At 37.2% G+C, this 12,417-nt stretch overlaps 1 protein-coding gene across 2 annotated transcripts in view; it reads left to right on the top strand.

The window, feature by feature from the left end:
- ACTR2 (actin related protein 2) overlaps positions 1–12,417 on the top strand; it is a 44,632-nt gene that overhangs the window by 13,015 nt on the left and 19,200 nt on the right. The window contains exons 2-5 of one of the 2 annotated variants that reach the window (XM_016948643.4): positions 205–315; positions 2,404–2,418; positions 6,874–7,089; positions 11,376–11,448. In XM_016948643.4, the coding sequence (XP_016804132.1) occupies positions 205–315; positions 2,404–2,418; positions 6,874–7,089; positions 11,376–11,448 (415 nt within the window). The remainder of the gene's footprint in view (positions 1–204; positions 316–2,403; positions 2,419–6,873; positions 7,090–11,375; positions 11,449–12,417) is intronic. The other variant, XM_016948644.4, reaches the window with a different exon arrangement.

Genomic DNA, 12,417 nt, shown 5'->3' with positions numbered 1-12,417 from the left:
AAACATGAACCCTGGAAGTAGACAATGCCATGAAAGAAGTAAAAAGGAGATGTTGCGATAGATTGAGTGGCTACTTCGGGTGGACTGAAAGCACCAAAAGTTTAAAATGTTATATAAATGCAAAGTGATATTTTTCAGATGCTGTCTTAAAATATAGTAAATATCCTGATGCTAACCCACTTTTATTTTACTGTTTCATTCCAGTTTGTGAAGTGTGGATATGCAGGCTCTAACTTTCCAGAACACATCTTCCCAGCTTTGGTTGGAAGACCTATTATCAGATCAACCACCAAAGTGGGAAACATTGAAATCAAGGTAATATTTTATTTATTGATAAATGATAATCAAGACATGTGAGGTGTTCTTATAAAAGTAGTTTAACAGTTCTTTTAAGTAGTTTTAAAATATGTTGCCATGAAAAGCAAAGGGGAGGGCAGAAGTTCTCATATTTTTAATTTATATCAACACCTGAACAGGGGCACAAAAATTGAAGTTAATTTCATCTGATTTTGTTTATGTATGGCTTGATGCCATTACTCTTTGGAGTAAAATACTTAAGTTTATTACATTAATGTGAAACGCTGTGTTAGTGACTTAAGTCCTATTACATAATATAATTTTTAAAAGAAATCGGCCTGGTATTTTTATGTCTTTCAATTCCATATATTTGTCATTGTATGTGAGTGTCTCTTTGGCACCTTAGACTTTTTCTTTTCATGTTTTTATGGCCTGATCCCTCTACTTTTTTACATAGCCATTTAGGAAAACACAGGGTGTAAATCTCATTGATTCCTCTTTTCATTAATATAACTTATTTCCATAATGTGCAGAAGGAAGCCATTCAAGCCTTTATTTGGCCTTGCATTATGTATCTTACCATAAAGAGGAAGGAAAGTTTTCATTGCCTACTCGCTGTATTTAAGATGAAAGACTACATGAAAAGACGATCGATTTTTCTCCCATATTAAAGGGATCAGAAATCAAGTAGGAGTTACAATATTTGACAAGAAAGAGAACAGTGAGAGGACAGTAGTCACCAGTTGGCTTTAAGTTCTTCAGGTGACTGAGGGATCAAGTTATACAGAATGCTGTAGAATTTAGGGTCTTTTTTAGTGAATTATTTGTGAACACGCTAGCATTGTTTGTCCTATCTGGATAGTCTTTAGCAAGCCTTCAGTGTAAGGTTATGAGTCATTTGAAATATGCGTTAGGGCGTATCTCTTTGGGACATTTGTTTTATGTAGGAAGGTGGTAATAGGTGGTAGAGATTTGCTATGTAGCCTTCTGCTTTTGGGATAGAGAGTTGAGTTACACAATGAATAAAAATACAAGCTGAAACTTGGGTTCTGTGTTAGTTTTTTTTTTTTTCAGAGTTAAAGTAGCGAATTTTTCTGGCCTCTCCTGTTAACAAAAAAAATAAAATGGGACACTCAGTGTAAGTTTTTCCTTTTTAAGGAGCTTTTGGAATATTTGTGGGATTCCTTACTTGCTTATTGTGAACTCCTTTCATTCTGAATGAATTCTATCTTAAATGAACTTTGACTGGAAATTAGCTAATAATAGTGATAAGGATAAACTGTTTAATGAAGTTGAAGGCTATACTTTTTATTCAGTGTCAGGTTTTTAAAGAATGGCTTTTTTATATACTGGACAATAAAATTTTTGAGGTATGAAGAAATGTCATGTATAGCCATAAATTTATTTTCCAACATAGGCACAAATAACTACACATCTCTTCATGCCCACTTTCTTCGTTTTTAAGGCCAAGTGATAGAAATCAAATTTGTCAGTATGCTAATAAAACATTTTTGCCAAGGAATTCCCTAGCAGCATTTGCTTGTATGGTTTGTCATTCTGTATTCTATTGGCTCAATTCTGTTCACTCTGTGCAATCTTGTAAGCCTATCAAGTTAAATTGTTCTTCGAGTAGAAAACAGCAAAAGATACCTGTGTCAAATAAATTTAACTTGAACACTAGAGCTTGGAAAAACAACCCTGAGCTATCTAACACTCTGCCTACTCAGCTAGACCTTTGCTGTTATCATTTATTTTTCTTAATTAAAGTTCTTAAGTTCAGTAATGAATTAAAGAAGCTTACTTTTTGGAATTCCTGTGCTTAGTATTTTGACTTATACTTTTTGTGTCTTGTTAGCTAAAATGTGGTAGACTGAAAAATGGAAATTTAAATCGTTTAATGAGTTAATTTGCATTCAGGAATAACTGTCCATGTTAATTTGGCCCTAATTATTAACTCCATTAAATATAGTAGTACTGCATCTGACCTCAACCTAATTGTCTCTATTGCTTGTATGTTTAAACATTTCAGTGAGGATTTTATTTAGGCCTTTTCTGACTCTTACTTCTACCTTCTCTCTCTTCACCTTTCTTGACCCGTTGAAGTAGAATAACAAAAAGATGGTAAGTGAGGTTACACACATGCTCTGTTTGTTTTCCACTTTTGCTTGATGGGACAGTAGTTGTTGTTTTGTGTCCCTTTAGTATTGGGGAGGGGGGGGTTATTTCCATATTTTTATTTTAAGTACTTTGATTTTTAACCTTTTTCATTGCTTCAATTTGATAGCAACTAATTAAGTCCTATACTTTCCTGATTGCGTACAATGGACCAAACAAGAACTAATTACTAACATAGTTTTGAATTGTTTTCCTTGTTTTTCTTGTAGATGAATGTTATAATTAAAATGGAATGTGTTGTGCATAATATTAGAAACCAAGTGGCTTTATATAGGATATGTGTGATCCAAAAAATTCAAGTGAAGTTGTTACATTTGAATAAATTCACTTTATTGACCAGTATTAAATTGAACATTGACTGTCATAGCCTGTATATATATTTGCATCTAGTATGGTATCATATGTGTACTTAATAAACTGAGTAAAATTTTAATATGTAAATAAACCATAGATAGAAAAAGAGAATTCATCCTTACTGATGAGCAGATTTCACAACGTTATCTGAGGATAAATAAGAAAAAGGTAAAGCTTTTCTATAAACAACAGATTTCCCCCCCAAACATTGTACAGTGTGTTTCTCTTTATAACTATAAGCTTGCTGGTCTTATCTCAGACATTTAACTCTTTCATTGTATTTTTCTGTGATAGTCTAAGTGCTTCTGTAGTAGATACTTTTCAAGTTTGTTTTTAATATTGTTTGTAAGAATCTCTGACAAAAATCAGGCACTTCTAATATATATTTTAACTAGTAATAGTAACTTTGTGAAGTTTTCTTTTGAATAAACAAAAACATTTAAAAGAGGAAATTTATCCTAAATAAAAGATCATAACATTTGTGTTTATATTCTAATGAGATTAAGAAAAGGGTGTGCTTGCTGGGCACGGTGGCTCGTGCCTGTACTCCCAGCACTTTGGGAGGCCCAGGCGGGTGGATCACGAGGTCACGAGTTCAAGACCAGCCTGACGAACATGGTGAAGCCCCGTCTCTACTAAAAATAGAAGAATCAGCCAGGTGTGGTGGTGTGTGCCTGTAATTCCAGCTACTCAGGAAGCTGAGGCAGGAGAATCGCTTGAACCCGGGAGGCAGAGGTTGCAGTGAGCCGAGATCACGCCACTGGATTCCAGCCTGGGCAAGAGTGAGACTCCATCTCAAAAAAAAGAAAAGAAAAGGAAAGAGTGCGCTTGTAGAGAACAGTGTAGGCTTATTTTAACAGAAGTTTTTGACCGAGTGAGGTGGTTCATGCCTGTAATTCCAGCACTTTGGCAGGACGAGGTGGGAGGATAGCTTGAGCCCAGGAGTTCAAGACCAGCCTGGGCAACATGGCAAGACCCTGTCTCTATAGAAAGTTTTTTAAAAAGTAACCAGGCATAGTGATATGTGCCTCCCAAGCAACTTGGGAGGTTAAGGCAGGAGTATTGCTTGAGCCCAGAAGTTTGAGGCTGCAGTGGGTGATGACAGGGCCACTGCACTCCAGCTTGGGTGACAGAGCAAAACCCTGCCTCTATTAGTTGATTGAACAAACAAAACAAATGTTTTCAGTGGAATTTTCTTCTAGGGATTTAATTGTGCTTTTGAACTTGAGTTTACTCTGTATTCTAATTTGAGGTGACATTGTTCAAAATGATTCTTGGCAAATATAATCCCTACTACCCACTTTTCATGAAGTATAAATACCTTTGAAACAGCATCTCAGTTACTGTGATTTTTTTCATTGTTTCAGATAGGTGATGTTCAGTGGTGGGGCAGGTGGTTAAAACCTAAGGTCTGATCTGATCACTTATAACTTGGTTCTGAGTGATGAAGGCAAGTTATATAACACTTAGTAGGATTTTTTGATTAAAATTTTCGATATGATAATTTTTTAATTGGATAGCTTGAATAGTCAAACTTTGTACTTCCTAAATAAGTTAATACTCCATTTTAAATGTCCTGTTTGTTCTGAGGAAGGTAAGGATACTCAATTCCAAACATTTCTTTCAGTTAATCCTTTATAGTATGTGTGGTCCTAGAAGTAGATACATGAGGCATTTATTTAGAGTTGGCATTGGGTCATGTAAATGTAAGCCCCTATTCGTACATTAAATAAAAAGTAAATTTCTGTTGAAATCAGATCAGACTTATTTCAAATTGGTTGAAATAATACTGATTATATTATCTAATTATCTAATCTGTTATCTTGTACAACACAAAAAAAAGACGTAAAGTTAGTAACAAAAATGGTATATATAATTACAGGTATAGATTTCCCCCCTAACATTTTATTAAGCAGTATTAAGAAAATGTAGCAATATTGAAATGATTTTACAATGAAACTTGTATATCCATCACCTGGATTCTGACATTAATATATATCATACTGATTTATTACATATCTGTTCATCTGTTCATTCATCAGTGCATCTTGTTTTTTGATGGATTTCAAAGTAAGTTGCAGATACCAGTATACTTCTCCCTGAATACTTCAACATGTGCATGTTATTAACTAGAATTCACAAATACAGATTTTTAGTTTTGCATATTCCTCATAGAAGAATCTAAACGGTTGGGTGTGGTGATTCATGCCTATAATCCTAGCACTTTGGGAGGCTGAGGTGGGCGGATCCCTTGAGCCCAGGAGTTCAAGACCAGCCTGGGCAACATGGTGAAACCCTGTCTCTACTAAAAATACAAGAATTAGCTGGGCATGTAGCCTGTAGTCCCAGCTACTTGGGAGGCTAAGGTGGGAGGATCACCTGAGCCTGGGGAGGTTGAGGCTGTGGTAAGCAATAATGGCACCACTGCACTCCAGCTTGGGTGACAGAGTGAGACCCCATCTCAAAAAAAAAAAAAAAAAGAGTGTAAACATTTAATATTTCAGATATTTGAGTAATAAGTTAGTAAGTTATGGTAAATGAACTTCATAAGAAATTGCAACAGAAATTTTTACTAAACATTTCTAGCATCTGTTTTTAACTTTGTTATACTTTTTGATGCTTTTAGTGGATTTTCCAGAGATCTGTTTGGTTTTTTGTTAGAGTCCTCACCTTGGTTTCATCTCTGATATTTTCTTTTTCTTTTTTTAAAATTTAAAACTCATATATTTTTAAGCCTTTGTTTTAAAACATCTCATGTTGGCCAGGTGCGGTGGCTCATGCCTGTAATCCCAACACTTTGGGAGGCCGAGATGGGTGAATTACTTGAGGTCAGGAGTTTGAGACCAGCTTGGCCAACATGGTGAAACCCCATCTCTACTAAAAATACAAAAATTAGCCAGGCGTGGTGGCAGGTGCCTGTAATCCCAGCTACTCAGGAGGCTGAGGCAGAAGAATCGCTTGAACCTGGGAGGCGGAGGTTGTAGTGAGCTGAGATCACGCCACTGCACTCTAGCCTGGGCAGTAGAGCGAGACTCAGTCTCAAAAAAATAATCTCGTGTTAATTTTGCTGCTGCTTTTTTTTGTCTCTCCATAATTAAAACTTAACGTATTGTAGCAAATATCTACTTCTGATACTAGTTTTTTTAATTGAATTTATCAACATATGTAGAAATTAGTATTATTTAACATCTTGACTAGCTGTTTTCTAAAAATAAGTCTAAATGCTAGGACATCCTTACTTACTATATATAGAAAATATGACTTTCAAATGTGGGTCATCTTAAGTATGCTCTCATTGGAGACAAGACTTGTGAGTATTATGCTTCATGTGTGATGGTGTAGTTTTCCAGTATACTTTAAGATTGAAAATGTTGCTCAGGAGACAATTTTAAAGGATGGGTTATTTGCCTATATCTTAATTTTTTATAACTCTACAAATTCTCATTCACCTTGGTGAGGCATATGTAGAAACAGTTTAAATTCTTATTCAGGCATATGTAGATAGAAGTTTGTGCTATTTATAAGTTAGTTGGTGTATGTATGCATTATTATAGAGTAATAAAGAATCATTTTATTTTTTGCTTCTTTCATTATGCTTTATAGTACTTACATTTATCATTTTGATATTTAGTGCAAAGAAATGTGCTGCATGCATTGAGCATTTTTCTACAAGTTTTTTTCCCCCTGATGTGCTATTTCACATATCACAGGCCTTATTTTTTGAACAATTGAGCAAAAGAAACAGATGAAACCTCATACAAAACCCTCCAAAATATGAAAATGTGGGGTTTATTTGTGCTAATGCTCTTCTTTTGGAAACATTTGTGTTAAAGGTAAGGTCAATTTATTGATTTAAACCACATTGTATGTAAAAATGTATTACCATGATTAAACTTTCTAAGACATTGTTCTTGATAGAAAAGATTTTCTAACTTGTGGAATAAAAAGATTTATTTTGCAAGTGTCAGAAATATTAAAATTAATTATTCCAAGTTTTCTTAAATATTATGCAAAACTTTGATCTACAGCTTTGACATAATTTTCTAGGATCTTATGGTTGGTGATGAGGCAAGTGAATTACGATCAATGTTAGAAGTTAACTACCCTATGGAAAATGGCATAGTACGAAATTGGGATGACATGAAACACCTGTGGGACTACACATTTGGACCAGAGAAACTTAATATAGATACCAGAAACTGTAAAATCTTACTCACAGAACCTCCTATGAACCCAACCAAAAACAGAGAGAAGATTGTAGAGGTGAGTTTTTATGCAGGATATGCATATGTGTATTTCTGTGATATTACGTTAAATCAAAAATTTTCTTACTGTTGCTATGGATAAAGAGAATAAAAATAATTGTTTGCCTTCAGATCTTATTAAGTATCTACTATATGCTAGTCATTATTCTAAGTAGGAAAGTAGGATAGATCAGTAAACAAAAAATCCTACTGCCATGGAGTGTATATATTCTAACAGGGAAAAACAGACCAAAAAAATTAAGTTTTTAATTTAGTGAGTTAATTAAGTTAATTAAGTTTTTATGGAGGACCCAGCAGAAGGAGACTGAAAAGGCTAATACAATAAGCAGTTACAGAGTTAATTAAATGGTTTGTTAGAAGGTGAGTGATCCAGTTGACCCATGAGCAATGCAGGGGTTAGGGGCACCAACCCTCCCTACTCACGTGCAAACTTAACTACCACCCAAAATACTTAACTTCTAATAGCCTACTGTTGACCAGAAGCCTTACTGATAACATAATATGTATTATATACTATATTCTTAACAATAAAGTAAGCTAGAGGAAATACTGTTAAGAAAATCATGGCCGAGCGCGGCGGCTCACGCCTGTAATCTCAGCACTTTGGGAGGCGGAGGCGGGCAGATCACAAGGTCAGGAGATCGAGACCATCCTGGCTAACACGGTGAAACTCCGTCTCTACTAAAAATACAAAAAATTAGCCGGGTGTGGTGGCGGGTGCCTGTAGTCCCAGCTACTCAGGAGGCTGAGGCAGGAGAATGACGTGAACCCTTGAGGCGGAGCTTGCAGTGAGTGGAGATCGCGCCACTGCACTCCAGCCTGGGCAACAGAGCGAGACTCCGTCTCAAAAAAAAAAAAAAAATCATAAGAGAAAATACATTTACTATACCTTAAGTGGATGTGTATCATCATAAAGATCTTCATCGTCATTGTCTTCACACTGACGAAGAAGAGGAGGGGTTGGTCTTGCTGTCTCGGGTGGCAGAGACAAAAGAGGTGCAAGGGGAGGCAGGAAAGATTTATTGACAAAAATCGTGTATAAGTGGACCTGTGTGGTTCAAACTTGTTGTTATTCATGGATCAGCTGTAGATGCTAAAGGCAAAATAAATCAGGTTAACGGGGAGTGGGAGGTTGTAATTGTACATAGGTTGTGAGAAGGTGATGTTTAAACAGACAGGGTAAGTGAGTTAGCCAGGATATATAGGAGAATGGTATTCCAGATAAAGGCAGTAGCCAGTGTAAAGGTCTTAAGTTAGGAACAAGCTTGGTATATTAAAGAATAAGCAAGGAAGCGAGTGTGGTTGAGGAGAGAGCAACAGAAGATGAGGTCGAATAAGTAATATTGGTGCCTTGTAGGCTCTAATTAGGAATTGGGCGGCTGGAAGTGGTGGTTCAGGCCTGTAATCCCAGCACTTCTGGGAGGCCGAGGTGGGCGGATCACGAGGTCAAGAGTTCGAGACCAGCCTGACCAACATAGTGAAACGCCATCTCTACTAAAAATACAAAAATTAACTGGGCATAGTGGTGCGTGCCTGTAATCCCAGCTACTTGGGAGGCTGGGGCAGGAGAATCGCTTGAACCCAGGAGGCAGATGCTGCAGTGAGCCGAGATTACACCACTGCATTCCAGCCTGGGCGACAGGGTGAGACTCAGTCTCAAAAAGAAAAAAAGGGAATTGGGCTTTTACTGTGGGTGAAATATGGGGCTGTTACAGGAAAGGGAGATGCTCAGATTTAGATTTCTCTTGTGTTGTGAGTATCCCACAAGGAGGCAAAGATAGAAGAGTTGGAGACTTTTTCAGTCATTTAAGCAAAAGATAATGATGGTTAGGATTGAAGTAGTAGTAGTAGAGATAGTGAGAAATTACCAGATTATAGGTCTGTTTTAAAGGTAGGGCTATAAATGATAGAGTTCAACAAAGGAGAGAGTGGACAGTGGTGAAAAGGGCAAGGACCAGAGAGATAGGAGGAGCCAGCAGAAGGAGATTGAAAACGTTATTGAGGCCGGGCTAGGTGGCTCCCAGCACTTTGGGAGGTCAAGGCGGGTGGATCACTTGAGACTAGGAATTCGAGACCAGCCTGGCCAACATGGCAAAACTCCGTCTCTACTAAAAACACAAAATTAGCTGGGCATAGTGGTGCACGCCTATAATCCCAGCTATGCAGGAGGCTGAGGCAGGAGAATTGCTTGAACCCAGGAGGTGGAGGTTGCAGTGAGCTGAGATCACCCCACTGCACTCCAACCTGAGCAACAGAGCGAGACTCTGTCTCAAAAAAAAAAAAGAAAAAAGAAAAAGAAAAAGAAAGTTAATGAAATAATGAAATAAGCAGTTACAGAGGAAAGAGAGAGCAAGAGAGCTATGATCCTCATAGTTTAAATAAGTAATTTTTCAAGGTCTTTTATTTTTGTATATATGAAGTAGAAATTTAATAACTTCTGTAGCTTTCCAGTTACTGTTTAATGTACATATTTTGTTTACGAATATGTTTAAATGTTGATGGAAATATTTGAAAGGGTTTAGAAGAAAATGTTGTTAGTATTTTTAAAGGCTGTATTAAAACTCAGTTTTTGTATTGAGTGTTTTGAAAATCTAAGATCATGGTTTTAAAGAATCCATATGATTTCTTATGGCTTATATTTTAATATTCTTATTTGTTTATGACTACAAATATGTCTATGACTGATAGTGTCCTACCTTAATCTCATTAACATGCTTTCACGTTGGTATGTGCATATATATGATCATTCTTCCATTTTCATCCCTGTGGAGGTGGAATAAAGGATGATGGAATAAAATATTATTCAGACTATCTAATTGCTTAATTGATGAGTATGTGTTTCAGAGTTGTAGAATTTAAATTCTGTGTAATTTTCATTGTGGTCAATTGTAAAATTTCTAAATATTTAGATATTCAGAGTGATAGGCAACCCTACCTGTCAAGGAGTGCTCAGTCTAGATCACCAAAAAAAAATCATGCAGGATGTTCCCAGCTGACCTGGGCTACAGAGAATGAACATGTGTGTGACCAGTGAGGGCAAAAGGGAAAGAACTCCTCCTTCCAGGGTAGTTCATTTGGAGGTTGTAATTACAGTCTTGATTCAAGTAGGGACTGGGCTCAGCAGCTAAGCCATTTCTGTATCTTCCAGCAATCAGGAATTAACCATTGATTTTTGTCTTTGCCGTGGCATTTTACTGGGTTTTTTATTTTTTTCTTTCTTTCTTTCTTTTAATTTTTAAGCTGCTCAGGGTAGACAGAGCTACACTCTTGGCCCAGATTGAGGGAGGGGGTACGAGGCTCTGTAAAGCAATTTCTATATTTTGTCTTCGAATTAAAAGATATTTCCCGGCCGGGTGCGGTGGCTCACGCCTGTAATCCCAGCACTTTGGGAGGCCGAGGCAGGCAGATCATGAGGTCAGGAGATGGAGACCATCCTGGCTAACACGGTGAAACCCTGTCTCTACTAAAAATACTAAAAATTAGCTGGGTGTGGTGGTGTACGCCTGTAGTCCCAGCTACTCGGGAGGCTGAGGCAGGAGAATGGCGTGAACCAGGGAGGTGGAGGTTGCAGTGAGCCGAGATGGCACCACTGCACTCCAGCCTGGGCGACAGAGCAAGACTCCGTCTCAAAAAAAGAAAAAAAAAAGATATTTCCCTGGCTGGATGTGGTGGCTGACACCTGTAATCCCAGCACTTTGGGAGGCCGAGGTGGGTGGATCATGAGGTCAGGAGTTCGAGACTAGCCTGGCCAACATAGTGAAACCCTGTCTGTACTAAAAATACAAAAATTAGCCAGTCATGGTGGTGCATGCCTGTAGTCCCAGCTACTCAGGAGGCTGAGGCAGGAGAATCAGTTGAACCCTGGAGGTGGAGGTTGCAGTGAGCCAAGATTGCGCCACTGCACTCCAGCTTGGGCAACAGAGACTTCATCTCAAAAAAAAAAAAAAAAAAGAATTTCCCTTAAGGGACATCAATTAAGAAAGTCTTGTTCAATACAGAGAGCTTTCTTTCACACTAATTAGTCATTAACTAATACACTAAGAAATCTTTGCTTTGTCACGCTTACGAAATGCTTGGGGACTTAGAAATCTGTCTTCAGATTTGGAGCTCTGTGGCAGCAGGACTTTAATAAGAAATAAGAGGAGCTGATGAAAATGGAAGACTATTTCAGGTCCATTTGATTCTATTTTGGGCGATTAATTCACTCTGTGACCATGAAGAAAACATTTATTTATTATGTAATTTTCTAAATACCAGTTTTTTTCTTTCTGTCTGCATTTACAGGTAATGTTTGAAACTTACCAGTTTTCCGGTGTATATGTAGCCATCCAGGCAGTTCTGACTTTGTACGCTCAAGGTAGGTTAAGCTTAACTGTTAGAAAAATCACTTCATCAAACATTTATTATGTATGTTTTATGTCTGAGAATTTGGTTTCTCAATAAGTTATAAGCCCCAGAAAACTACATTATTTATATACCACACTTTGAAATATTTTCAGTTTTTAAAATTTGTGAAATAAGATTTTATATACATTTTTATTTGCTAAATATGTATTTAAGGTAAAAAAAGGCTTAAAGACTTATTTTTTAAAAAATAGAATATTCTCTCTTTTAAGCTATTTTAATTTTTTTTTTTTTTTTTTTTTTTTTGAGACAGATTTTCGCTTTTGTTGCCCAGGCCGGAGTGCAATAGTGCAATCTTGGCTTACCACAACCTCCACCTCCTGGGTTCAAGTGATTTTCCTGCCTCAGCCTCCCAAGTAGTTGGGATTACAGGCATGTGCCACCACACCTGGCTAATTTTGTATTTTTAGTAGAGATGGGGTTTCTCCATATTGGTCAGGCTGGTCTCAAACTCCTGACCTCAGGTAGTCCGCCCGCCTCAGCCTCCTGAAGTGCTGGGATTACGGGCATGAGTCACCGTGCCTGGCATAGCTATTTTAATTTTTTATGCATGGAATTTGTCCCCAGAATTGGCTTGAGTTAAAAAAAATACGCAGAGATTCAAAAAGGTAGCATAAAATCATGCCTGTCAAATATATAGTAGATTAAAAAGGAGAAGGTAAACATTTGGGAGTGCATTTCTAACTTTTGAGGTGGGTTTAATGGAGGGGACTACTTATATATTCTCTTGATATTGCCATTAGCAACTGCCTCCCTCTTTATTGGAAATAAAATATTGGCCACGTTGGGAGAGCTCTTTTTTTTTTTATGGTCTTATAAATTCAACAGGAACTTACTGAGAATGTCTGGGCCTGTCAGATATGTGCCAAGGAGTCTTTTAGGCACTTCAGGGGATAATCCAGTGGGAAAAGAGTGTGGCACT

The sequence above is a fragment of the Pan troglodytes genome, chromosome 12, assembly GCF_028858775.2.
Source record: "Pan troglodytes isolate AG18354 chromosome 12, NHGRI_mPanTro3-v2.0_pri, whole genome shotgun sequence".
Lineage (NCBI taxonomy): Eukaryota > Metazoa > Chordata > Mammalia > Primates > Hominidae > Pan > Pan troglodytes.
Note: the sequence above shows the minus strand (reverse complement) of the source record. Positions and strands in the feature narration are given on the sequence as shown.